Here is a 24,174-nt window from a genome sequence, read left to right as displayed (position 1 = left end):
GACGGCAGAGCCCCCCTGACAGACATAGAGGGTTTCCTCTGCATGGGCTGAACGACAGCCACGTTGCTCGGAAGAATGGGACTCGCGGCGCACAGCGAAGTTGGTCGCGTCTGAGTGTAACTTGTAAGTCAAGATAGTACATCCAAAACCGGCCGGGGAATGGGCAGCCACGTCGTCCGATGGGGGCACACCCTGTCTGGGGAGAAGATGCCTTGAAACCCCTCCAGTCGACATGACTGAATTTCATCGGATAGACCGAACTTAGTATGATCGCTTGTTGATACATGTTCTATTGTCTACATTTTCAGTCGCATGACGATGCGGGGATTGCGTTACATATAATATACATCGACGTCGCTGCACCGGTCAAGCGTGGTCATCCTTGATGCCCCAGCTGCCGACCAGCGCCATTGCCTTGTCATCGCCCCGGGCAAGACGGTCGTCCTGCAGGGTATCCGCCAGACACTGCCACGGGTCGCGGCTGCCTCCCCACTTCAGGAGGTTTTCCTTGAGCCGCTCGCCGTTGGCGCGATCGAGCGCCTTGCCGTCCGCCCCGGCGCGGAACACCACGCGCCAGACCCGCTCCGCCAGGACGCGGTCGAAGACGTAGCTGTAGTAGGTGCTGCCGTACCCGTGCAAGTGGCCGAAGAACCCCTGCCAGCACGTCTCCGGGGGATCGGGGCCGCCCTGGGAGTACTGTCTCTGCAGGTCGTGGTAGACCTGAGTGGAGTCGAACGACGGGCTGGCGACCTCGGGGGCGTGATAAGACTGATCGAGGAGGGAGAGGAGGATCTGGTTTTCCGTGTCGATGCCCTCGAAGCGCTTCGCCAGACGGATCCTCTCGGCGACCATCTGGTACGGCAGGGGCTCGTCCGTCTTCCAGTGTCTTGCGAAGAGTCCCAGCACTGACGGGTCGGCGGCGAAGTGCTCCATCAGCGTAGACGGGAGCTCGGCAAAGTCGGTCGCGCATCTCGTGCCCGAAACGTTCTGGAGCTTGGTGCGGGCCAAGATCGAGTGGATGGCGTGCCCCATCTCGTGGAAGAGGGTCTCGACCTGGTAGTATGAGAGAAGCGCCGGCGCGGAGCTGCCAGCGTCGTGCTTGGGGAAGTCGCAAACAAGTGCAATGGTGGGCAGCTGCATCAGCACGCCATCCTGCTGCAAGCTCTCCATACCGTCGTTGGCAGCTTGCTCGGGTCTCTCGAACTTGGGCATGTCGGCGGTGGTATTATGCAAGTCTTCCGCAGCCTCTTGGACTTCGTACGGGGCGATGGCTCGGGAGCAGCGCACTGTGAAGTGAGCAGGGTTGGGCGACTTGTCCTCTCTGAAGAACAGATCGCAGTACAGGACGGCAATCAGATCGCCGGTATCTGTAACAACATCAAGCCGTCGCACGTCCTCGTGCCATGTCTCGCCCGGCTGTGACTCTTTAGGCCTAAACTGGATACCGTAGAGACGGGTGAATAACCTGGACATGCCCTGCATGACGGTTCCGATTGAGAAGAAAGAAGGGAGATGATCGGGATGACGGACTGGAAGCCTCATTTCAGACCGCACGCCGTCCATTAGGAAATCCTTGTCCCAGGGATGGACTTGCGTAGCAGTGGCGTCCAGTCGAGTCTGCTTTAGCTTTAAGAGATCCGCCATTTCCTCCTGCACGATAGGGCTGTTATACTTTTGCAGCGCCTGAAGAAACTGCATCACAGCGCCGGGGGACTTCGCCATCATCCTGTCTTTCAATGAAAGGTGAGCGTAGCTCGAGAAGCCCGCCAGGTTCGCCAGCTCGGACCGGAGCTTGAGCATCGTCTCCAGCACACGAACTGTCTGCTTTGAGGCGGTGCGCATCGCGGTGTACACCTCCTTCCGCGTCCCCTCGTCCTTAACGCTGCGGAGCGCGGCCTGAGCTTCAGGGCCGGTGGTGGGGAGGCGCAACTTGCCCCTCATGGTGAGCGCTCGAGCGATTCCAGGATACAACCCGTAAAAGTTGGACGAAGGGAGCACGATTTCCCTCTTCGCAGGCGACATGTCCGAGACAAACATGGAACCAACCTCGCTGATCTGTTGCGAGAGGTCGACGAAACGGTCTCGCTCCTGTTGCGGCAAGTCGACAGCCGACTTGGTGAAGTCCAACTTGAGAATCTCCGCAACAGTCCTCTCCTCCTCCGACCATACCGCAACGACGTCGGGCTGCCCCATGGCCTTCACCAGCTGATCGCTCAGACCGGTCATCGTGTTCAGCTGGTTCATATACTGATAAACCATGGACCAGGCGCCGGCAGCTGCTTGTTGGAATCGAGGGTCTGGGTGCGTCATTCTGACAAAGTCGGAGAGATCGAGGACTCGGCAAAGGAGGTCGCTTAGGCGGTCAAGATCCTTGACGATGGCCTGGTACTCGGATACGCTCGACGCATGGAGGACACGATGGACGATCTTCTGCGCCTTCTCCAAGCTCCTGCGGGCGAAGACATAAAAGCCGTTTGGGCTGGTAAGATATCGGTTCTTGAACAGGCCAACGCTGGGCCCGGCAGCCTTGAAAGCTTTCGCGACCCGGTCAGGGGAGTCGAACAGCTCGCGCAGGATTGCATCGTCGGTGTTCCTACCCGGGGATGAGTGGTCGGCGGTGATACTCGAGGGCGCGGCGCCGGAGACGGCGGCCATCCATCGGCGCGGCTGGCCCCGGGAAGCTTGCCGAACACATCGGGTGCAGACCCAAAGGCTGCGGCTTGGAGACTTGAACATTATCTGCAGGCCGTCGAAGTAACAACCATTGCCGCAGGTGCGGGCTAAGAGGCAGTACAAAAACAAGTAGCAAGAAAGAGCGAGGGCGATGGTAGAAACGACCAAGAACCGCAGCTGGAGAAATACGTAGGAAGAATTATTGGGAATAACCAATGCATTGCCGGGATGTCATCCGGACTCGGATGGGACCTTTTTTTTGTGCAAGGGTGTGCAAGTGCATAATCGAATTCCCGAGCTCCGGAAATAGCCGCAGGGTGGGCCTGGCATTGGCTACTTGCAAGGCGCTTGTGCATCATTCCATGACATCCAAACAATTCTCGCGAGACCAATAACCAATTCCCTCAATCGACCAATTGAGTGGACCATGGCTGCTAGAGTGTTGCTACAACGGGTAAGAAATTCTCGTCAATTCTCTTCCGTTTGGTTCGACTGCTGACATTGACCGGATAGCGCGCCGCGCCGTTGGCAGCGACGGTGATGCTGGGAGGATTCGCCCTGGCCCCCCGAACTGCCTACGCTGAAGCTCCCGAGAGCAGCCGGGTAAGTCCGCAGGAGACAGAAGCCGTTGCAAGGCACGGTGCGCTGACATCGACATAGTCCAAGAAGCCCATCTACGACGACCCGGAGCTCCCTGCGACGAGCGGAACTCTCCCTCCGATCCCCCGGACCGAGCAGCCTCCTCCGGTCGAAGAACCCAAGACCCGCGGGCCTACTCCCACCGACCGTCTCGCCGTCCAAATCGGCAAGGCGCGCCTGGCCCTCTACCAGTACGCAGTCGGCGCCGAGGATGCCGTCAACCGGACGATGGACAAGGCCTTCAACCTCGAGCAGTCCTTCACCACCACGGTCGCTTCCCTCGCCCCTCCCCGCGAGAGCGGCGAGAAGCTGATGCCCGGCGCCATCTACGTCCTCGTCGCCGCCATGGCCGGTAGCATCATCACGCGCAACCGTAGCATCGTCCTGCGTGCCACCGCTCCTCTGGCTCTCGGCATCACCGCTGGCTGGACCGTCCTGCCCATTACCATGGGCAACGTCTCCAACCTCGCGTGGAAGTACGAGCAGCGCTTCCCAGTCATCGCCCAGGGCCACCTCAAGCTCCGTGAGAGCATCGAGAACAGCTGGCGGATGGCGAGGCTCCACAGCGAGATTGGTGTACGATACGTTGATGAGAAGGTCACGGACGCCCGGGAAACCGTTGAGGACTGGGTGAAGAAGGGCAAATAAAACAAGGGCGGGACTGTACCATAGAAGCGCAGAGAGTCGCTGCAAAGGGTTTCTTTGTAATTCACACATTTCATCAGCTTTGACACAGTTGTGTTTCGAGCCAAATTGCCCAGTTTCGATGATATGTACTATGTATGTGGAAAGGTTCTATTTTCTATTATCCCTCGTCCCTATGTTCTCGGGTTGCCCGTCAAAACGGCCCGACATGTTGCTATGCTTTGTTCCGACCGGACCCGAACGCCTTTATATGCAAACCACCCTCTTGAGATATCAAGATCCGTCATTTATATCTGGAGAGCAGCAGCAGTCGACTGAACTGGCTGGGCCGGGGGCGCTTCCGACGGGGCGTTGACGCCCCGTTGAGACTTATTGCGAGGAGCCTGGTTGGTACGGCTCTCGGCCATTTTGCCCCCAGCCGCCATGGCGCTTGGATTGCTCTTTTTACCGCCCTTGTTTGGCCCCTTCTCCGGGTCGACGCCCTTGTTCAGGTCTGCCTGTTGGGCAAGCTCGACGAGGTCCTCGAGTCCGAGGGCGCGACATACCTGCGTGTAACTCTTGCACTGGTGCATCTTCTGGTACATCTCACTCTTTCCCGGCACAATCTGACACAGCAAATACTTGGTGTTGCCGTATTTGTTGTCAACTTCCAAGGCGTACTTGACATATGTCGCCGCAATTTCCTGCCAGGATGCAAGGCCTCCGTTCACTTTCGACCTGAAGCAGCTCGAGTTCGCCTCTGCCGCGGTCGCAATCATGGCGCCATCGACACCGTATTCTTTGATCAGGTCCACTGCGTGGTCTCGGCTCTCGACGTCGCCGTTCATGATGCAAGCAACGCCAGCCTCATGGCAGACTTCCGCGACCATGCGGAGTTGTTCACGGATCGCTCGCTCCCTGGGTCTCATTGGAGTCGTTCGGCAGTGAATCGTGAGACCAGTGATACCGGTGGCGCAAAGCTTCCGCACAAGGGCCTCTGTCTGTTCCGGGGTATCAAGGAGGCGAATCTTGACGCTGATGCCAATTTCGAACTCTGGCATAATGTTTGCCACCAAAGCCTCCAATATCGCACAAAGTTTGTCGGGTGTCTTCAAAAGAGCCGCGCCCATTCCGCCACTAATGCTAAAGGGCTTGGGACAGCCGGCATTGACGTCGATACCAGCCACGTCCCCTGCGACAAGTCTGGCCGCCTGGACAGCCAAGTCCGGGTCGGCCGTTCCGATCTGAAAGATCAGCTTGCCCGCCTCTTTCTCGGGGTGTGTACTAAAGACCAGGGCCTCGGGTATCGTCTTTGGCGGGTTCTTCTGCCCGAAGGAGGGGATCTTGGTCCAGTCGATCGTCTTCGTAACGGGGTTCTCTCTGCGAGTGCTGCCGAGCATGGCCTTATCAACGGTTTCGGGGCCTGGAAGACTCGTGAGTGAAATTTCTTTGTCGCCAGAAATTTTACAACTTACCCCATACCAAGTCTGCACCATAGTGCAGGGCCAGGAGGCGGGAAGGAAGCTCGCCAGAGCGGACCATCGGCGCAAGAACGATCTTACCCCTATAGTCAACCCCGCGACGGGGGATGGGGACTTTCTTAATTTCTGAGCCCATAGTCTTGAGCAGCGTGCGAAGGGACATGGCAAGAAAATAAATTGAAGTTACATGGCTTTCGCCAAAAGAAGTCAAAGTATTCGGCGCAATCCGATGATTGACTCTTCGGCGATGCCCTGACGGGGTTAGAATATGGAGACAAGTATAGTATCTTATCGATAAGCTTCTATCAGAGATATACGCCCTTCGGTTTATGCATCTAACGTATGACTACCACTTTACACTTCTATACCCTCGTCGCTCAACATGCCTTAGGAAGTTCGATATCAATCATCCACGGATAGTGAAGCGCTGCCTCGCCTGATGCACCCTGTATTGCGGCATTGACAAAGAGCGTTCGACTATTGAAATCAAGCGGATGCTGATCGCCCTGACAGAGACTAATTTCGCAGCACCTGGCAAGAGAACTTTGCTTGACAAATTGCCTTTTGCGTACGGTTTCCTCTGTAGAGTCGGTCGGTAGTGATTTAAAGTCACGCAGGGTTGCGATAACTGAGGATTCCTTCAAGCCACTCCCACCTGTGCCTGTTAACTCCTCGGCCGGTTTTTCGCTCCATGTCACCATTTTGGCACCCCAGCTTTCATGGATATGACCACAACAATGCAATCGAGGCCGGGCCCGGGCGATGGCGTCGAGTAGGTCTGGACAACCTGCCTTGGGATTAGCCTTAGTATGGTCTAGCATACCCAAAGCCGGACCATGCGTAATGGCAATATCGGTTCCCTTCTCGATGGCAAAGTCGTGGCTGTCTTCGGGCTGATATTGGAAACCGGGGAAGCCTCCGGCGGCTGGAGTGTGAGGACTCGCGTACACCTTCAGGCGAGCGCCGTTGGCCAACTTGAAGATATGTGTCCCTTCCTCAAGCAGGACTATGCCCGCGTTCCTGGCCTCCTCGAACAAGCTGCGGGCATCTCCAGGATTTCCGTACTTTTCCGTGTATTTTTTCTTCACGTCTGGATTCCCGTGCTGTACCTCGACAATCCGTCTCTTGAACCTGGGTATGTCTAAAGTAAAGTCATGGTTGCCGGGGACGATCAACTTCAGGGGTGCTTCAATAGAACTCAAGTCTTTGATTAGGTTTCGGTATTCTTCGAGTTCGGACTCATTCGTAAGGTCACCGCAATGGATGATCACGTCCGCCTGGTGTCTATAGCGAAGCCGAAGGCCATGGGTATCTGAGATGACAAATATGCGAGTTTTGATGAGGCCCTCTCGTATAGTCATTGCGCCGCTGAAGGTCTCAAAAACAGAGGTCGGGCTTGGGGCGAAGTGAGTTGAATCTTGTAATCACGGTTGCTTGTTGGGGAGGCCCTAGGGCAAAGAAAGTGACAGTTTTGGACGTAACTGAGAGCCAAAAAGAATATGTTGGTAACAGAGCTAGACACAGTATGTTTGAGGAAAGGAACCGGCGACTTGTAACGTGACGGACACAGCTCCGTCTCTTGTGAAACAGCAATCTGCCCCAGTTGCTGTTACCACAGATTTGACATCATGATAACTTCCCCACTCAGAGGCGGTGGACACTTCCTCGACTGTTGCGAAGACGCAATGAATGCCCCAACCTATCTGCTAGGCTACTAAATAGTAAACAGGACGAAAGCTGATCGATACAGCAGCCGTTGGAGGGGTAAAGGAGGGGCGAAAGAGCAGGGGGTTTGTTTCCTTTGGGCGAGCTCCAGCCACGGTGAGGCTAGTGAAGAAAATTTCCCTTGTTGCTGTCGCGACGAGACAGGCTGAGAGCTTCTTCCGGTTTCTCCCCGACCCAGAACACACCTGTTGTCAATTTGTTACCCCGATAGCCGCGAGTACCTCGAGCTCAATACCGTCGACAGCTGAAGCCAAGCCACGGCTACCTACCTCGCCATTCAACCGAACGAACCTCGGATGCAAGGCAAAGACTGCTTGACACTGTAGTCTCCTGCTAAACAGTTTCTCTATCGATCGTGCGTTAACCTCAAACTCAGCGCCTCTCCCTATAATTAAGCCCCTTCCTTCCCTTCTTCTCTCTTGTGCCCGATCCCCCTCCGGCCCAGCGCCAGGTCGCTTTGTACACGCACACACATGCCGCTCCTACGAGGGATTAAGCTGCAGCCCCCCAAGACAACCGTTAGTCGAGCTGCTGCCCCCGTGTCCGTACTGCAATTCCCTTCCACCGCCCGTCGCGCACTCAGTTTTCGCGTGCATTCTGCCCGACCCAGTACCGTTTCCACTCTCACTCGTCGACCCCCGATTCAGGCCCCGTCCCGGGCCAATCAATCAGCAACCCTGGCGGCACGCACCAAGCTAACACCCGGGTCGCCTACCCCTCCCCCTCCATCCCTCCTTGCATCATCCGCCAACGGCACCCCTCCTCGCCTGTCACAAACTGCTGCTGCCCCGGCCTTTAAATCCAAAATTCCCTCCCAACGCACCGCCCAGATTGCCCGTCACTTCTCTACCATCTCAAAGGACTCTGACCCAAGTTTCCATCACGCACCGCCCGCAATGGCTTCCCCTTACACCCTCCGCAAGGTTGGTGCTCCCAACACTTTGGAGCACCGTGTCTACATCGAGAAGGATGGTGTCCCCGTGTCCCCCTTCCACGACATTCCGCTCTACGCCAACCAGGAGCAGACCATCTTGAACATGGTTGTTGAGATCCCCCGCTGGACCAACGCCAAGCTCGAGGTAAACATCATCCTCCCCCTTGTCAATGCCTCGCCTCGATGCAGTATTCTGTTGCACTAGTGGTCGCGAAACGAACAATTGGTGCTGACCGACACTTCAATGATAGATCTCCAAGGAGGAACTCCTCAACCCCATCAAGCAGGACATTAAGAAGGGCAAGCTTCGCTACGTCCGCAACTGCTTCCCCCACAAGGGTTACCTCTGGAACTACGGTGCCTTCCCTCAGGTACGCTTGACCGCTCATTGATACCCACATGCTTGGAAACAACATAGTTGACCTCTCGCCCCAGACCTGGGAGGACCCCAACGCCATTCACCCCGAGACCAAGGCCAAGGGCGACAACGACCCTCTCGATGTCTGCGAGATCGGTGAGCTTGTCGGCTACACCGGCCAGGTCAAGCAGGTCAAGGTCCTCGGTGTCATGGCCCTGCTCGACGAGGAGGAGACCGACTGGAAGGTCATCGTTATCGACGTGAACGACCCCCTGGCTCCCAAGCTCAACGACGTTGAGGACGTCGAGCGCCACCTGCCCGGTCTCCTGCGTGCCACCAACGAGTGGTTCCGCATCTACAAGATTCCCGACGGAAAGCCCGAGAACCAGTTCGCCTTCACCGGCGAGTGCAAGAACAAGAGGTTGGTCCTCACCCGCGCAAGACGCGACATGACCAAATAGCTAACAATTGCCGCAGCTACGCCATGGACGTCGTCCGCGAGTGCGCCGAGGCTTGGGAGAGACTCATCACCGGCAAGACCCAGGCCGGCAGCGTCTCCACGTAAGTTATCACGCCATCCCTTGGCAAGTCATTCCGGCTGTTTGCTAATCAGCTCCACCACAGCGCCAACACCACCGTCAGCCAGTCTCCCGCCCGCCTCAGCTCTGACCAGCTCCCTCCTCTGCCCCCTAACCAGGACCTCCCCGCCGAGAAGATTGACGCTTCCATTGACAAGTGGTTTTTCATCAGCGGTGCCTCCGCATAAGGAAATTGCTCTCTCGTGTAGGTGGAAATGGTAGTGACGGCGGATGCTCAGGCCAGATAGGGCTTAAAAATCTCGACGACGCTTTGTTGGTAAATGCTATCATCGAACACAAAGCCGAAGCTCAATGGCCGAAGGGTGTCAACTAGAAATACCAAAAAGTCAAAAAAAGTACCCCAAAACACATGTACAGCATTGAGGTGATCGTCTTGCGTGAGTCGTGATTTGGTGAATTTACACGTAGGCATCTTGAAACAGCGCGTCCATGTTGCGTTGTATTTCGACCAGGTTGCATCAGCATCGTTCTTCTAACATGCCCCCGCATATACAACGTCTTAGGAGCCGCCAATGATAGTCAATCGAGATTTCCCTGGGTTTGTCGTTCCCATTCCATATAAACGCCGGTACCGATACATGCAATTCCATAATGATACAAGGACACATCTCCTCCATCTGTTCCTCTGTCCCTTTCCTTAGTCGGTCAAGTCGGCCTGTTTCTGCAGACCGCGGGAGTGTCTGTCAACCTCCTCAATGATGCTCTTGATACCCATCTTCTCGCAGTCGATACTCATTTCCTTACCGTCCTCTGCGCGGAAGAAAGTAAATGTTAGCCATAATCCCAAACAAGTCCTCTTTGCGGAAATCGAAGAGTAGAGCCGCAAAGGACCAGAACGGTGTTCACAACGTACTGAACTTGACAAGCAGCGACGGGGGCTCTGTCGACGTCCGCGGCAACAGGACCGTCTTGATCGCTATGCCGGACGAGCGCGCCGTGGGCGGGATGAAGGAGAGAAACAGCCGCGCCGACTTGGACCTGGGCGAGAAGGGGTTGAACTTGGTAGTGATCTCGGTCATGAACTTCGTGATCATCTTGGCGGTTCTTTTGCGGCTGCGAGAGCTCCGAAGGGGGGGAAGAGGGGGGAAGGGCTGGCAGGTCAATTCGGGGACTCGTGATCGGTTCTGCAGTTTCCTTGCCGAAACGCTTTGTCGTCGAGGCGGGAGATTTGTGTGGTGATTGTATTGCGGCGGCCTCTTCTGAGTATGGTTCCAACGAAGCTGTCGCCAAAAATTTGGGTCGTGTGGCTGTTGCGTGGATCGGGAGGACGGGAGCTTGGACGCTGTGGGTGCGTGTGTGGCTTCGCTGATCCCGGCGGACAGGTGTGGCGGTTTTTTGCATATCGGCCAAACGGGGTTCGACACTCGAATTCCACATCGTTTCGTCACCGCGAAAGGCCAGCTTGACGGACAATATTGCTCCCTGAAGCACACCTCGATGTGCACCACTTCCTAAACAACTGTTACAGCGTTTTGTTTTCATTTTGCCGTAAAAGTGACGATTGGCGCTCCCCATCGACAAACAGTATTTCCAGCGAATCTGCGGAACGACCTCGCAAAATATGTCCTTCGAAGGTCTGCAGGAGCGCCTGACAGCCCTGCAAGAGACCACGGCCCAGCTCAAGGAGCTCATCGACAGGCTTCACAATCTCAAGTTCCAGCCGGGCTCGGTGCCCCTCGGTATAGACGAGGACAACAGCGTCAGCGCGGAGCTAAGCTCAGAGATCAGCCAGATCCTCAGGGAAGAGGAGGATGACTTGGAGCTCCTGAGGGAGGAGGTCGAGGACCTTCGGGACGGGAGACCGGGGAGCGAGGCGGAGCATACCAAGACCCGCCTGAAGGATGGCGTGGAGAGGCTGGGGCAGGAACTCAAGAGGTATGGGCTTATCGACATTTACAGAGCAGCTCAGGGTGGGTGAGAAGCATACGATCACTGACATGCAAGTGCAGTTCACGAGTCACATTTCGTAAGGCGCAACTCGCAGCGAAGCGCAACCTCTTGGAGGCGCAGCGCCTCGAACGCGAACTCCTCCTTCAGTCCTACTCGCAACCCGTCTCCGAAGTATCTTCCCCGTCCCTGGGCGCGCAAAAGCCAGACGTGATCCGCCACCGACATGTCCATCAGACCAGCAAGAACACAAGCTCTCTGACCGAAGACGACCAGCAAATGGTTGGTGCGAGCAGCAATGTCACAAGTGCGCTGCGGCGCACGCACGACCTCATCGCGGCGGAGTTAGCCCGCAGCGAGTTCGCCCACCAGACCCTGACAGAATCGTCGGCGGCGCTAGCGCAGCTCAATGACTCTTACAGTTCCCTCGATACGATGCTCGCGAGCTCGAAGGATTTGCTGGGAACGCTGCTCCGTTCTCAAAAGAGCGACACTTGGTATCTACAGACCTCTCTCTACATGCTCATGGTGACGGGCGCATGGCTGCTGTTCCGCAGGTTGTTATATGGACCCATGTGGTGGCTAGTATGGCTGCCGTTGCGACTGATCTACAATGTCACAGTCGGCGGCGGCGGAGCAGTTGTCAAGTATGCCGGGTCTGGGGCACCGTCGGAAGCGGTGGTGGTTAACGAGGGGAAGATTGATGTCGAGGGCTTGCCGGATGATTCGCTGCCTACCGTGCAGGTCGGGAGGGAGCCGCAACGATCGGCGGCTGGTGGAGATCCCGACTCGCTGATTGAGAAGGTGGGTAGAATTGTGGAGGAGATGCCGGAAGAGATCGGCGAAGAGACAACGACAACGACGAACAAAGGAAATCCGATAGAGGACGAAACTCTTGTTGATCAGGTGCCCGGCGACGAGCCGAAGCTAGGGACGGAAGAGGAAGTCAGGCAGCGAGACGAGCTGTAAGCTAGCAAGTAAACACAACGCGGCCGTTCAAGCGTCAGCCTGAACGGTCTCGGTGAAAGAAGAAATAGCATCATACAGACAATAATCCGATCGCCGCGTTGGTGTTTTTAGCTGGGTTATTGTAGTCGCTGTGCGACTGATAACACATACCATATCGGTCACATACCGTTGCAAGCCTTCAAAAAGTCGAGACGAACGGTTTCTTTGTCCTCCTTGTACGTTGCCCTCTAGAATATGGAGGCCCAGCCGCCGTGGTTTGGAATTCAGCCGTTGTCGACGGTGCATCTCGAAGTTTTACCTCAGCTCTCTCAGTTCGTCCCAACTGACTCCCTACGGGCGGCTTGTTGTCTGTCACAAGCGTCAGCACCTGGATAGCCGGCGGGGTGGAAACGGCCAATGATATGGCGCCGGGCTTGCGGGTTTTCCTCGCCTCGCCTGGCCGCCCAGGTCCGCATGAATTCGAATTTGGCGACAAGGGAGAAACCAAGGCGAAGGCCTGGCACGGACGGTGGAGGGGGGCGGCATGACGTGGTGAAATTTCCGGCCTTTGGATCTTGCGCGACAGGGAGAAAACACGGCAGCCATGAGATTCCGTTTTTGGTGATTATCATTGGTAGAAAGTATAGCCCAGCGCGTCGCCGTTGTGGCAGCGTCCAAAGGGGCCCGGACGAGACAACTTTCGGAGACGTTGACACGAACCCGGACAATAGAAGGGCCTGGGGATTTCTTATTTGTTCGACATTCCTCCGAGTTCCCACTTTACACGTAAATGGACGGAGTCGAGGTGGTGGATCGCCACGAACGGTTTGATGGCGCTTCCTTCTGGGCGGGCTCTGGGGGTGGAAATCACTTAACACAACTTCACAAGGCCATCGGCTGGCCCTACAGCACGGTGCTTTTTGGGGAGGGACACGCTGGTGGTACAATTATTCATAGAATGCAGATCGCGGAACTGGTGCCGGTGGATGGATATCTCGTATTCATGCACAAGTGCAGCTCGTGTGAGAACACATGAATGAGGCGCGTAAGCCGTCACTGGAGGTTGAGAGCACGGCGATGGTCTGCTGTTTGGAATGGAGTAGTCCATATCAAGTTAGGCGATAATTAGAGTGTGTGTGGAGAGACTTTCCTGTGAGGTGCCGTCATTAAATGCAGTTCGAAACGAATCTACCGGTAGGTCACCAGGGGAGGTATTCCTGGTGGAATGTTGTTCCCGGAAGACTCATCCAAGGCCTAACGGTAGATGTTGGAAACTAGTGGAAAAGAAGATGATGAGACTTCTTTCACGTTCTGTTTCGTTTACTGCTCTGAGGGAAGACCTGCACAGGGGCATAGGGCGTGGCGCCCCCCAGTGCTTTGTCCACTGGTCGATGGCGGTGGTTCGTTCGGCCCCTGAGACAGGGGCAATGTGCCTCGGCCAATGATACGGTGACATTTACCGGGAAGCCATGCATTGCCCGAGAAGACGCGCTCCTTTCGTGTCAAGGGGGTGGTTGCCGTCTGTTGTCTTTCTGCTGTTGTTGTTACCGGTAGTTGCTTGGCTGTCAACCCAACATCGTCCCAAGTCTCTGCTCCTCACATCCCTGCTGTAGTGCAAACCCTCGTCGAGCGAGCTGAGGCGACGGGATCGCCGCCGTAGTGTACAGTTATCGGGCAGAAGCAAAATGGGGCATCAATGCTGCGGCGGAGAAAAAAATACTGTGCGCTATGTACTCCGTATAGAAGGTGCCAATGCGGTAGTAATGGAGCCCATGGCAATTCCGGCAAGGTGCCTCGACAAAAAATGCAGAGCAGCAGAATACAAATACGAACAGACCACCCGACTAACGGCCCTCCACACTGACTGATGTAATATTAGGGGCCCGGCATGTTCTCCCGATGGAGACGGGACCAGGGGCCGAGACAGATGGTAATTGGCTGCCGCAGCAAACCAAATGACACCAGGAAAGAAAAAGAAAAAGAAAAAAAACCATGTGCAATCTTAAATTGAGTTCAACACCTGGCCTAGGCCCACCCTGGTAGGCAGCACGAGTCGCAGGGAACTGTGCCCGGGAGGCACGAGTGTCTCTCGCTCTTGCTCTCGCTCTCCCTTCCCTCCTTCTACCCTAGGTAAAGTGGTGGAGGATGGGCCCCAGGGAAGCAGGAAGCGAAGCGGAGAGAACCTGCCTGTCTGCTCTGTGTCTCCTCCTGCCTTGCAGGCACGTACTCTTGTAGCCTAGTTGTCCAAGGCGTAGGTATCAACCTAGCTTTCCCCAGATATGGCGCGATCCGATTCGATCACCGCCTCCCTCTAACCTTGCTTTGATCCCTTCCTTTCCTCGCTTGTGTTTGGCTTTTGGGTCCTCTCGCCCACATCAACACGACGTTGGGGCGGGGTCACTGGCTCGTCGTAGTCGAGTCATCAGTCAGAGGAGAGTAAACACATGCTCTGTCTCTCTCTCTCTCTCTCTCTGCCTGAATCGAACTGAACTATCGGAAAAGGGAGGCGTCAGGTACTGTGTTCGCATCTGGGTCCGCTTCTGGCGCTTTCCCACTGCGTGAAGAGAACTTTCCAGGTCCCCATTGGGCCCCACATGTATACCCACCGCCCTTGCATGCAGACAAGTGTGTTCCCCAGCCCACGGACACGAAGGAGAACTTCGTCGACGGGATGCACACCAACGAAATACTTCGTACGTAGTAGCCGCTAAATGGGGAGGGGTGGGAGGAGGGGAAAGGGGCCACTCCCAAGACTAATCATAGCACGGCACCAGGGGTGTTGGCATGCCTTGGCTGGTAACCCACAAGCAGGAAAAGGTCGACGTTGGAGACGGAGATGGTCTGTCGCTCGGGGTCACACATACTATTAAACCCACCTCCAGTCCGTCCACTCTACTCTTTCCCTCCCTTCCCTCCTCTCTTCCTCTTTAGCCTCTGCTGTCCATTCGTTGCTCCACGCCTGTTTCAAAACGCCTACCCTCGCTGTCTGTGTTCGACTATCAACAAGTTACACCGTTCTTAATATACTCGTGTAATATCAACAAACCAACCAACACTTCAAGATGCGTTTCACCTCCATCATCGTCACCGGCGCTCTCGCCATCCTGGCCTCTGCTCAGTCGACCACTCTCGCCACCACTACCAGCACCGCTACCTCCGCTGCCTCTTCCGAGCAGGCTGCCATCGCCAACTGCCTCAAGGCCTGCCCTGCCACCGACGTCGGCTGCCAGTCCAAGTGCATTTCGGTACGATAGCCCGCGCCCCCTTCCACAAATGGGTTTCCCAATATAGGCCTGAGATTGTCTCCCCCGCAAGACCTGCGGATCGAGAGGCGCAGGCCGTGCGAAAGGGGGGGGAAAGAAGCAAGTAATGGCTAACACGTTCACCTCTAGGTCCCCAACCCTGACGAGAGCCAGGTCAACAAGACCACCGCTTGTGTCGCCGCATGCCCCCAGGGCGACGGCTCCCCCGAGCAGACTCAGAAGTACGCCGACTGCTCCCAGAAGTGCATTAGCGAGTACTTCTTCAGCAGCGGCGGCACCCCTGCTGCCACCGGCGGCTCCGGCTCCGGCTCCGGCTCCGGCTCCAGCGCCTCTGCTGCTTCTGCTTCTGCCACCCGCTCTGGTGCCGCCGCCACTGGCTCTGCTTCCCGCACGGCCGGCGCCACCGGTGCCTCCGGTACCGAGGCTGCCGCCAGTGCAAGCTCTTCTCCCAACGCTGCTCCCAACGCTGCCCCTGCCCTCATTGGCTCTGCCTCGCTTGGACTTGTCGGTATTATCGGCGCTCTCCTTCTCTAAATATCTTCTTTTTGGCATTCAATGATGAGTATAAAAGGGGTATGGGGAGATTTGTTGGATGAATGGGCGGAGGATATATACCATTTGGAGAGGAGGCATATATGCTGTACATGCGATCAATAATAAATAGGCAATTTGCATGAACATGTGTTAACGTACAAGTGGACACCAACGTCTGCCAACCTCAATTATTACAGCATTTCGCTCATTCAATTGCGCATCGGGGTTTGTTTCCCTATTGCAGTTCATCTTGGCTTTGATATGCCTGCTTGGATCAATCAAGTCTTACTAAACCCCTATCAACACGTTGAAGCGGCGGATTTGTGCGACAAGAGCTTATGAAGGGTCTTGACCAGCGCAGCCTTCATTCGGCCCCAAAATGCGTTAGGATTTGACCCCTAGTGCGTTGATCGCATCACTGAGGTCACAAGATTCATACTACCCGATTGCATCCCACCTAATAATCAGTGCTGACTAGGTTCGGGTAGGCTTAACGACTGGAACGTCGCTGATCCAGGGGATACCCAGCTGTTTCATTTCAACGGCCAGTTGGAATAGATAATCCAGGCTACACAAGACGATCGTCAGCATTTCTCGACGCCTTTTTAATACAGCGGGCGTGCGGGGGATCAGGTACAAGGGATGGGGAGGGATGCTCTCGGGCAGACAAGGATCGGGGGGCCTGTCTATCTCGAACAGAGACGTCGTCTCAACCAAAATGAAGCTCACCTCTCGCATTGTGTCTTGGCCTTGTGGACGTTGTCGCCCCAGACGTAGACGCCGTGCCTTCGTACCAGGACGGCGTAGGTGTCGGGATACTTGTCCATAGCCTCCTCGAGGAACTCAGTCAGGTCCTCTTCGTGAGCCGTGTTCTCGATGACGGGGATGCGCAGGGTGTCGTGGTAACCGAGGTTGCCCTGCTTCTGGAAGCCCTTGCCGAAGCCCTTGATCTGTTCGATGTTGTTGATCTCGAAGAGCTTGTCGTTTCCGGCGCCGCGGGACTCGAGGATCAGGGTGACGAGGACGGCCCAGTGAGAGTGCGTGTGGATGCAGCAGCCGGCGCCGCGGCGGGTGAAGGCGGCAAGGAAGAGCGGGGTGCACTGGGAGGGCTTGTAGGACGGCGGGGAGCGCAGGTAGACGCGGTTCTTGAGGGATGACTCCTGTGCAGCGAGGGAGAGGACATAGATGTCCTGGGGCTTCATGAGTTCCTTCTGGACGCCCGAGGGGGCGAGGTAGACGAGGTCGCTGGGAGAGTGTAAGTGAGAGCCATGGTCTGGTGCTTCTTGTGCAGGGGCGACTGGGTGGTTGGTGGTGTTTATGGTCTCTTTAATACGAGATGGGAGCCAAGCAAGTGAGACTGCGAGGCACATTTGCTCGGACAAACATGAGAGAACGACGCAGGCTGTGGCTTCACTTACTCATCTCGGATGGAGCAGCCACCGCCAGTGCCCGTGACCCAGCCGAGGGTCCAAAACTTTGCGCACAGGGAAGGGATGAGGTTCGCTGGGTGCTCTGGATCGTCCGAGGTGATGAGTTGGTCGGGGTGCTGAATCTCGCTCGCAGACGCCATGATGAACTGTTTCCGAGATGATATCGGAAGGCGGTTGGGGAGGGGTTGTCCGCGGGGTAGAAACGCAGACGGGGTTATTCAAGAGACGACAAGTTCGAGATCTAACTGAGGCGAACCTGAGTGGATAGAATATTCCAAGAAAAAGCTGTACAGATAAGTTTTCACTGGACTAAATCACGGATAACAAACGACCGCAACAATATCAAGACGGCGAGTTGACTCGTCTCAGTGAGCCAAATGTGTCATTCACTCAAAATGAGGCTCCAGAGTTTTCCTGCCCGAGCCACATGCATGCATGTGAGGCTGAAATCGGCCGAATGAAATGGGCCAGTGGCACCTTGTGTCTTCCCCACATGGTAAAGCACGCACGGCACGGAGCGCTCTCTTCCCAGTACGGCACGGTTGGCCGGCACGGTTGGCTGATGTAGAGGGAAAGACTCGTTCCCATTGGTCGAACACATCGTAGCTCTCAACTTGTGGTGCCAATGGGCCCATCACAAGCTTCTGAAAGCCCACCGACTGCGACTGGTGCCTTCAGGAGAAGCATGCAACAGTGGAAACCCAGGGCGACACAAGTCACCGGCTAAGAACTGATGAGACACGCTGGTGAAGAATCGGCAGCTAGTCCGGCCGGATTGATGCATATGGGGGGGTGTCCTGCAGGTGATGCGGGAAAAGGACACCTAACCTCTTTCAACGACAGCGCCCGCCGTGTTGCTATTTATCCCGAGTGGGGATGCCGAAAGGGCTCTATTAAGCTCTGGTGAGATATTACGCATGAGACTGATAAATAAGTGCAATTGAAATCTGACTCTTGTCTGAAATTAAACCCACGAATCCTCCTGCCCAAAGCAGAAGTACTTCGAGAGGCACTGAAACCCAGCCAAGATCGCCCGATGCCGATGACTATCAGGCACTGGCATAGCCGAGGCATATCCGCGCACTCTGGGAATCTGTTTGACCTCTCTGCTATAGTAAAGCCTCCCGGGGTCGATTGTCATGCAAGAGCGGTGGCTACGACGCAGCGACAATGCAGCCAGTCTCCAGACATATCGGCATCAGCCACCAACCTAGTCCTTCGAGTGTTAACCAATCCGGTGCTTACTAAGAAGCAGATGACAGGCGCGAGATCGAGTATGGAAGCATGATTGAAATATGCGGCGTATTTTAGACCGAGCTTAGAAAAGATGCGAGGCGCTGCGCCTAGGCACTTGCATCAATGTATTCTTTGTATTCCACCACTTATCCCGAGCAGAGCAGAGCGGCAGGCTGGACTGGGAAGAGCTCGGTTCCGCAAACCAGGATAAGCATTTGAGGTTTGGAAGCTCGTCGAAGCACCATGAATCCCTCTCACTGTCACAGCCGGCGGATCCCTCACCTTCCGCCAAGGGGCCCCCGCACTTTCCTTAGCCACAGTCCGCAACTCAACAAGCAAGGCCCACTGAAAAAGGTACCACAGCGCTTTCGGATTGGTGCGCCGGGCATCAGCGACCCCGTGCAGCCCCTACAACCCCTGGCGCACGCGCAGAGGCAACTGCTGCTGCTCCTGCTGCTGCTGCTTCCTTGGGCCCAGACCCCAATTTTGTAACAAGATGATTGGTCCAAATGGCTTACCTTGCCTTCCCCCGAGAGGGCGACGGTGAGCTCTCCCCTAGCTGCTGGGTGCTTTGGTGGTGCTGACTGCTGGCTAGTGCTCCCAGTACGGATACCTTTACCACAAAAAAAGGACACGTTGAGCACAACCCGCCGACAAGCACCTGCCTCACAAACTGATAAATCCGGCGCCTTCCTCGCCCCATTCCTTCTTCCGAAACTCTTTTCCCTTTCCTTGGGAAATTCCTCCTCGAAACAACTCAGTCCTCACCATCTATCGCGCTGGGAGCAACTCTTTCATTGTCATTCAATTGGCAACATCTCTCTCTCTCTCTCTTAACTCTCAAACTCCAATTGCTTTAACGCTGCTTTCCACCCCTTGAAGTCGAGAATCTAATACCCTTTCGCCCATCATGAAGTTCAACGCTGCTGCGTTGTCCGCCGCGGCTCTGCTCGCCGGCGGTGCCTACGCCGACGATGCTCAGAAGGTTCTGAGTGATGACAAGAGCTCTACTGCCGCTGATTCTGCTACCTCGATTGCCCCCCAGCTGCCTACTTTCACTGTAAGCTTCTCTCCTTCCCCGCTTTGGGCGGCTTGTTTCTCTTTGTTACTCTGGATGATCCCCTCGCTGCTTCTGTGCTGCGATCTCACGCCTGGCGCACGGCCTCGAGCACACCAGCACAGGGGCTGGAGTATCCTTTGAGCTTCACCGCGTCTGCTTGTTCTGCCAGCAATAGTATGCAAGTTTCTGACAATGGTGTTCCCCCCTCCCTTATACAGCCTACCTCTCTCAAGGCCCCCTTCCTTGAGCAGTTCACCGACGACTGGGAGTCTCGCTGGAGACCTTCCCACGCCAAGAAAGACTCGAAGGACGACGAGGAATGGGCCTACGTTGGCGAGTGGTCTGTTGAGGAGCCCACCGTCTACAAGGGCATGGAAGGCGACAAGGGTCTTGTTATCAAGAACCCTGCTGCTCACCACGCCATCTCGGCCAAGTTCCCCAAGAAGATTGACAACAAGGGCCAGACTCTCGTTGTTCAGTATGAGGTTAAGCTTCAGAGTAAGTTTCGAGACCTAGCTCCAATGTGCTAACCGTCGCCAATGCTGACAACTGTTTCCTGCAGACGGACTCGAGTGCGGTGGCGCTTACCTCAAGCTCCTTCGTGAGAACAAGGCTCTTCACCAGGAGGAGTTCTCCAATGCCACCCCCTACGTGATCATGTTTGGTCCCGATAAGTGTGGCCACACCAACAAGGTCCACTTCATCTTCAACCACAAGAACCCCAAGACGGGCGAGTACGAGGAGAAGCACCTCACCTCTCCCCCCACCGCTCGCATCGTCAAGACCACCGAGCTCTACACCCTCATTGTTCACCCCAACAACACCTTCATCATTCAGCAGAACGGCGAGCAGGTTAAGACCGGCTCCCTTCTTGAGGACTTCTCCCCCTCTGTCAACCCCGAGAAGGAGATTGACGACCCCAAGGACTCCAAGCCCGAGGATTGGGTTGACGAGGCCCGTATCCCCGACCCCGAGGCCAAGAAGCCCGAGGACTGGGACGAGGACGCTCCCTTCGAGATCGTTGACGAGGAGGCCACCAAGCCCGAGGACTGGCTTGAGGATGAGCCCCTTACCATCCCCGACCCTGAGGCCCAGAAGCCCGAGGACTGGGATGACGAGGAGGATGGTGACTGGGTCGCCCCTACTGTCCCTAACCCCAAGTGCACCGAGGCTTCTGGCTGTGGTCCCTGGACGAAGCCCATGAAGAAGAACCCCGACTACAAGGGCAAGTGGACTGCGCCTTACATCGACAACCCTGCCTACAAGGGCGTCTGGGCTCCCCGCAAGATCAAGAACCCCGATTACTACGAGGACAAGACCCCCGCCAACTTCGAGCCCATGGGCGCTGTAAGTTTTATTACCTGATAATCCAGATGAATATCCTCCCTTGCTAACGAAAGGACCGACAGATTGGTTTTGAGATCTGGACCATGCAGAACGACATCCTCTTCGACAACATTTACATCGGCCACTCCGTTGAGGATGCCGCCAAGTTCGCCGAGGAGACCTTCAAGGAGAAGCACCCCATCGAGCAGCTCCTCGAGCTCGCCGACAAGCCCAAGGACGCCGAGAAGCCCAAGTCACCTAACGACCTCAAGTTCCTCGACGACCCCGTTCATTTCATCAAGGAGAAGCTCGACCTCTTCATCACCATTGCCCAGAAGGACCCCATCCAGGCCATTAAGTTCGTTCCCGAGGTTGCAGGTGGCATCGGTGCTCTTCTCGTCACCATCATTGCCATCATTGTTGGCATTGCCAGCTCTGGCAGTGCCCCTCCGGCTGCCAAGAAGGCTGCCGCTGACGTGAAGGACAAGGCCAAGGATGTTAAGGACAAGGCTTCCAAGGCTGTTGCCTCAGGTGCTGACGTCGCGAAGGATGCCACCAAGCGCAACACCCGCAGCTCGTCTTAAATTGGAGTGTCTCGAAGTGGAATTGTGAATTAGCTGGCTTTCTCTGATCTTATTTGCGGGAAAGGAGGGAACAAAAAATGAGGCAAATGGCCAGAAGCCTCGTGCTAGCATGGCACCAGGGTGATTTGGGGACCAAAGAGAGATCCGGATGCTGCTTTTTTCAGTTTAACTCCCTCATTACGTCTGTTTCGGCCATCAAGGGACAGAGCATGGCGTAGGTGTATTCTAGGTAGCTACCGAAAAAAAGGGATTTGACCAAACAATCGCTACATGCAATCTTGAGGTTATGTACCAAAGTGATCACACTGGCATCTGCTATTCTATCATTGATTATGGAACAAAATACTGCTAGTTTTCGCGGCCAACTGTGGTGCCTCGAGCTGTTGCTTTGAAGGGTCAAGATCCACAGACCGCCAACGTGAGACGCTCCTTACGCCGTTTACGCTACCCAGCGCGCAGAGTGCCCACACTGCTTGTTGCTTCCAGCACGGATCCCTTCGGCATTGGACGGCATAGAGGCCGACCTCGGTGCCAGAGGGTTGGGGAATTCGGCGGGGATCCGACCCGGTTACTGCGTAAACAGCGTTATCTCTTACCCCACCCCAACCTTTCCCCACACTCTGGCAGCTCGCCGAGTTCTCCTGGGGGCTTTATAAGGGACTACATTGTCGCCCGCCTCCGGCCGCCGTCGTCGTGTCTTCTCTTGGTTGAAGTGGCTGGTTATTGGTCTGAGACGGAACGGACTGACCTGCATAGTCTGTAGCGCGGTTTCTAGTTGCCCAATTGCTCTCATCAGAAACTCTCATACACCTGACCTCTCCCCCCGCTCTTTGCACTTATTCTTCTTCTCCCTTTCCTTCACAATGCGTCGAGCCATCTCTCGTAGCATTACTGCCGGCGCTGGCCGAACATCTGGAGTGTCTCTCGCCCGCTCTTCACTATTGTCCTCAGCAAAGACCATGACGTCCTCTAGCTCCCCCATCTCCGCCGTCGCGGCGAGGAGGATACACGCCACGGCGCGGCACCTCAACGCCGCTCTGGCCTCGACGGCTGAATCGTACCCCAACACGCACGAGAAGATTGCGAAGCCCGAGGATACCCCCTACTTCATCGACAACAAGTTCGTCACCTCGAGCGCCACCGACTTCATCGACCTGCACGACCCGGCCACCAACAACCTCGTCACCCGCGTGCCGCAGATGACCACCGAGGAGCTGCAGGCCGCCGTCGACTCGGCCGAGAAGGCCTTTCCCAAGTGGCGCGCCATGAGCGTGCTGGCCCGCCAGCAGATCATGTTCAAATTCGTTGCCCTCATCCGCGAGAACTGGGACCGCCTGGCCGCCAGCATCACTCTCGAGCAGGGCAAGACGTTTGCCGACGCCAAGGGCGACGTCCTCCGTGGTCTGCAGGTCGCCGAGGCCGCCTGTGGTGCGCCCGAGCTGCTGAAGGGCGAGCTGTTGGAGGTTGCCAAGGACATGGAGACGAGGAGCTACCGCGAGCCATTGGGCGTCGTGGCTGCCATCTGCCCCTTCAGTGGGTGATTCCCCAACCGGCCAAGGAAGAGACAACAATACTAACACTGTCTAGACTTCCCCGCCATGATTCCCCTCTGGTGCATCCCCATCGCGACCGTCACCGGCAACACCCTCGTCCTGAAGCCCTCCGAGAGGGACCCTGGTGCGGCCATGATCCTCGCCGAGCTCGCTCAGAAAGCCGGTTTCCCCGAGGGCGTGGTCAACATTGTGCACGGCGCCCACAAGACGGTCGACTTCATCCTCGAGGACCCGGTCATCAAGGCCGTGAGCTTCGTCGGCGGCAACAAGGCCGGCGAGTACATTTTCAACAAGGGCTCCGCACACGGCAAGCGCGTGCAGGCCAACCTGGGCGCCAAGAACCACGCTGCCGTCCTCCCGGACTGCAACAAGAACCACTTCCTCAACAGCGTCGTCGGTGCCGCGTTCGGCGCCGCCGGGCAGCGCTGCATGGCTCTCAGCACCCTCGTCCTTGTCGGCGAGACCAAGGAGTGGCTCCCTGAGCTGGCCGAGCTGGCCAAGAAGCTCAAGGTCGACGGCGGTTTCGAGGAGGGCGCCGACCTCGGCCCCGTCATCTCCCCTCAGAGCAAGCAGCGCATTGAGAGCCTGATCCAGAGCGCCGAGGACGAGGGCGCCACCATCCTCCTCGACGGCCGCGGTTACAAGCCCGCCAAGTACCCCAACGGCAACTGGGTCGCCCCCACCATCATCACCAACGTGACGCCCAACATGAAGTGCTACACGGAGGAGATCTTCGGGCCGGTGTTGGTCTGCCTCAACGTCGAGACACTGGACGACGCCATCGAGCTCATCAACAAGAGCGAGTACGGCAACGGCACGGCCATCTTCACCCGCTCCGGCGCCACCGCGGAGGCTTTCCGTCGCAACATCGAGGCCGGCCAGATCGGCATCAACGTACCTATCCCCGTGCCCCTGCCCATGTTCTCCTTCACCGGCAACAAGAAGAGCATCGCCGGCGGCGGCGCGAACACCTTTTACGGAAGACCCGGCATCAACTTCTACACGCAGCAGAAGACGGTCACCGCGCTCTGGCAGAGCGCCGACGCCATTTCTCAAAAGGCTGACGTCGCCATGCCGACTCACTCATGAACATGGCGGTGAATGTGGAAAGGGGGCAACGCAGAGAACATCTGGGCTTGGCTTGGGCTTCTTGAGGGGCAAGAGGACGGACCCGCCGAATGGGCTTTTTTCTTTCAAAGCATGTATCTGAAATTGGTCGTTTTCTGGTTGTTTTGAAAAGAGAAAAAAAAAAAGAGCGTGCGCACTGGACCGAAAATGGCATGGCCGGATGAGCAAGGCACACAAAAAATGCATACATAG

At 56.3% G+C, this 24,174-nt stretch overlaps 11 protein-coding genes across 11 annotated transcripts; 5 read left to right on the top strand and 6 right to left on the bottom strand.

Annotated features, from left to right (window-relative positions):
* Positions 1–161: 161 nt before the first annotated feature.
* Positions 162–2,863, bottom strand: LY79DRAFT_533410 (peptidase family M3). Its single transcript, XM_060556359.1, has one exon. The coding sequence runs from the start codon at positions 2,734–2,736 to the stop codon at positions 367–369; it is 2,370 nt and encodes a 789-aa protein (XP_060420879.1). The 5' UTR covers positions 2,737–2,863; the 3' UTR covers positions 162–366.
* A 189-nt stretch (positions 2,864–3,052) lies between these two features.
* On the top strand, positions 3,053–4,083 carry LY79DRAFT_533408 (apolipo protein O-domain-containing protein). The gene is made up of 3 exons (XM_060556358.1): positions 3,053–3,127; positions 3,187–3,276; positions 3,334–4,083. The coding sequence occupies exons 1-3, from the start codon at positions 3,101–3,103 to the stop codon at positions 3,958–3,960; spliced, it is 744 nt and encodes a 247-aa protein (XP_060420878.1). The 5' UTR covers positions 3,053–3,100; the 3' UTR covers positions 3,961–4,083.
* On the bottom strand, positions 4,084–5,664 carry LY79DRAFT_621302 (dihydrouridine synthase). Its single transcript, XM_060562061.1, has 2 exons — positions 5,412–5,664; positions 4,084–5,359 (listed from the first exon to the last, which is right to left on the bottom strand). Exons 1-2 carry the CDS (start codon positions 5,578–5,580, stop codon positions 4,245–4,247), a joined length of 1,284 nt encoding a protein of 427 aa, XP_060420877.1. The 5' UTR covers positions 5,581–5,664; the 3' UTR covers positions 4,084–4,244.
* A 23-nt stretch (positions 5,665–5,687) lies between these two features.
* LY79DRAFT_17574 (calcineurin-like phosphoesterase) lies at positions 5,688–7,231 on the bottom strand. The gene is made up of 2 exons (XM_060551255.1): positions 6,968–7,231; positions 5,688–6,898 (listed from the first exon to the last, which is right to left on the bottom strand). The coding sequence occupies exon 2, from the start codon at positions 6,776–6,778 to the stop codon at positions 5,795–5,797; it is 984 nt and encodes a 327-aa protein (XP_060420876.1). The 5' UTR covers positions 6,779–6,898; positions 6,968–7,231; the 3' UTR covers positions 5,688–5,794.
* Positions 7,232–8,038: 807 nt separating this feature from the next.
* Positions 8,039–9,200, top strand: LY79DRAFT_503400 (inorganic pyrophosphatase; the record flags this gene model as incomplete). Its single annotated transcript, XM_060553392.1, has 5 exons — positions 8,039–8,221; positions 8,328–8,447; positions 8,512–8,855; positions 8,912–8,995; positions 9,059–9,200. The coding sequence occupies 5 exons, from the start codon at positions 8,039–8,041 to the stop codon at positions 9,198–9,200; spliced, it is 873 nt and encodes a 290-aa protein (XP_060420875.1).
* Positions 9,201–9,670: 470 nt separating this feature from the next.
* Positions 9,671–10,067, bottom strand: LY79DRAFT_664677 (39S ribosomal protein L53/MRP-L53; the record flags this gene model as incomplete). Its single annotated transcript, XM_060562936.1, has 2 exons — positions 9,671–9,783; positions 9,887–10,067. 2 exons carry the CDS (start codon positions 10,065–10,067, stop codon positions 9,671–9,673), a joined length of 294 nt encoding a protein of 97 aa, XP_060420874.1.
* A 527-nt stretch (positions 10,068–10,594) lies between these two features.
* LY79DRAFT_574702 (uncharacterized protein) lies at positions 10,595–11,889 on the top strand (the record flags this gene model as incomplete). Its single annotated transcript, XM_060559622.1, has 2 exons — positions 10,595–10,908; positions 10,983–11,889. The coding sequence occupies 2 exons, from the start codon at positions 10,595–10,597 to the stop codon at positions 11,887–11,889; spliced, it is 1,221 nt and encodes a 406-aa protein (XP_060420873.1).
* Positions 11,890–14,802: 2,913 nt separating this feature from the next.
* On the bottom strand, positions 14,803–15,938 carry LY79DRAFT_17498 (uncharacterized protein). Its single transcript, XM_060551253.1, has 2 exons — positions 15,825–15,938; positions 14,803–15,769 (listed from the first exon to the last, which is right to left on the bottom strand). The coding sequence occupies exon 2, from the start codon at positions 15,681–15,683 to the stop codon at positions 14,868–14,870; it is 816 nt and encodes a 271-aa protein (XP_060420872.1). The 5' UTR covers positions 15,684–15,769; positions 15,825–15,938; the 3' UTR covers positions 14,803–14,867.
* Positions 15,939–16,139: 201 nt separating this feature from the next.
* LY79DRAFT_585849 (methylthioribulose-1-phosphate dehydratase) lies at positions 16,140–17,235 on the bottom strand (the record flags this gene model as incomplete). Its single annotated transcript, XM_060560551.1, has 3 exons — positions 16,140–16,233; positions 16,395–16,910; positions 17,084–17,235. 3 exons carry the CDS (start codon positions 17,233–17,235, stop codon positions 16,140–16,142), a joined length of 762 nt encoding a protein of 253 aa, XP_060420871.1.
* Positions 17,236–19,241: 2,006 nt separating this feature from the next.
* Positions 19,242–21,301, top strand: LY79DRAFT_503193 (calreticulin family protein; the record flags this gene model as incomplete). The annotated part of the gene is made up of 4 exons (XM_060553381.1): positions 19,242–19,391; positions 19,610–19,889; positions 19,954–20,738; positions 20,801–21,301. 4 exons carry the CDS (start codon positions 19,242–19,244, stop codon positions 21,299–21,301), a joined length of 1,716 nt encoding a protein of 571 aa, XP_060420870.1.
* Positions 21,302–22,164: 863 nt separating this feature from the next.
* LY79DRAFT_503507 (methylmalonate-semialdehyde dehydrogenase) lies at positions 22,165–23,943 on the top strand (the record flags this gene model as incomplete). Its single annotated transcript, XM_060553402.1, has 2 exons — positions 22,165–22,834; positions 22,889–23,943. 2 exons carry the CDS (start codon positions 22,165–22,167, stop codon positions 23,941–23,943), a joined length of 1,725 nt encoding a protein of 574 aa, XP_060420869.1.
* Between the last annotated feature and the right edge of the window lie 231 nt (positions 23,944–24,174).

This window comes from Colletotrichum navitas (assembly GCF_030913465.1).
Source record: "Colletotrichum navitas strain CBS 125086 chromosome Unknown LY79scaffold_1, whole genome shotgun sequence".
Taxonomy (NCBI): Eukaryota; Fungi; Ascomycota; class Sordariomycetes; order Glomerellales; family Glomerellaceae; genus Colletotrichum; species Colletotrichum navitas.
The sequence above is the reverse complement of the archived record's forward strand: the minus strand, read 5'-3'. Positions and strand labels throughout refer to the sequence as shown.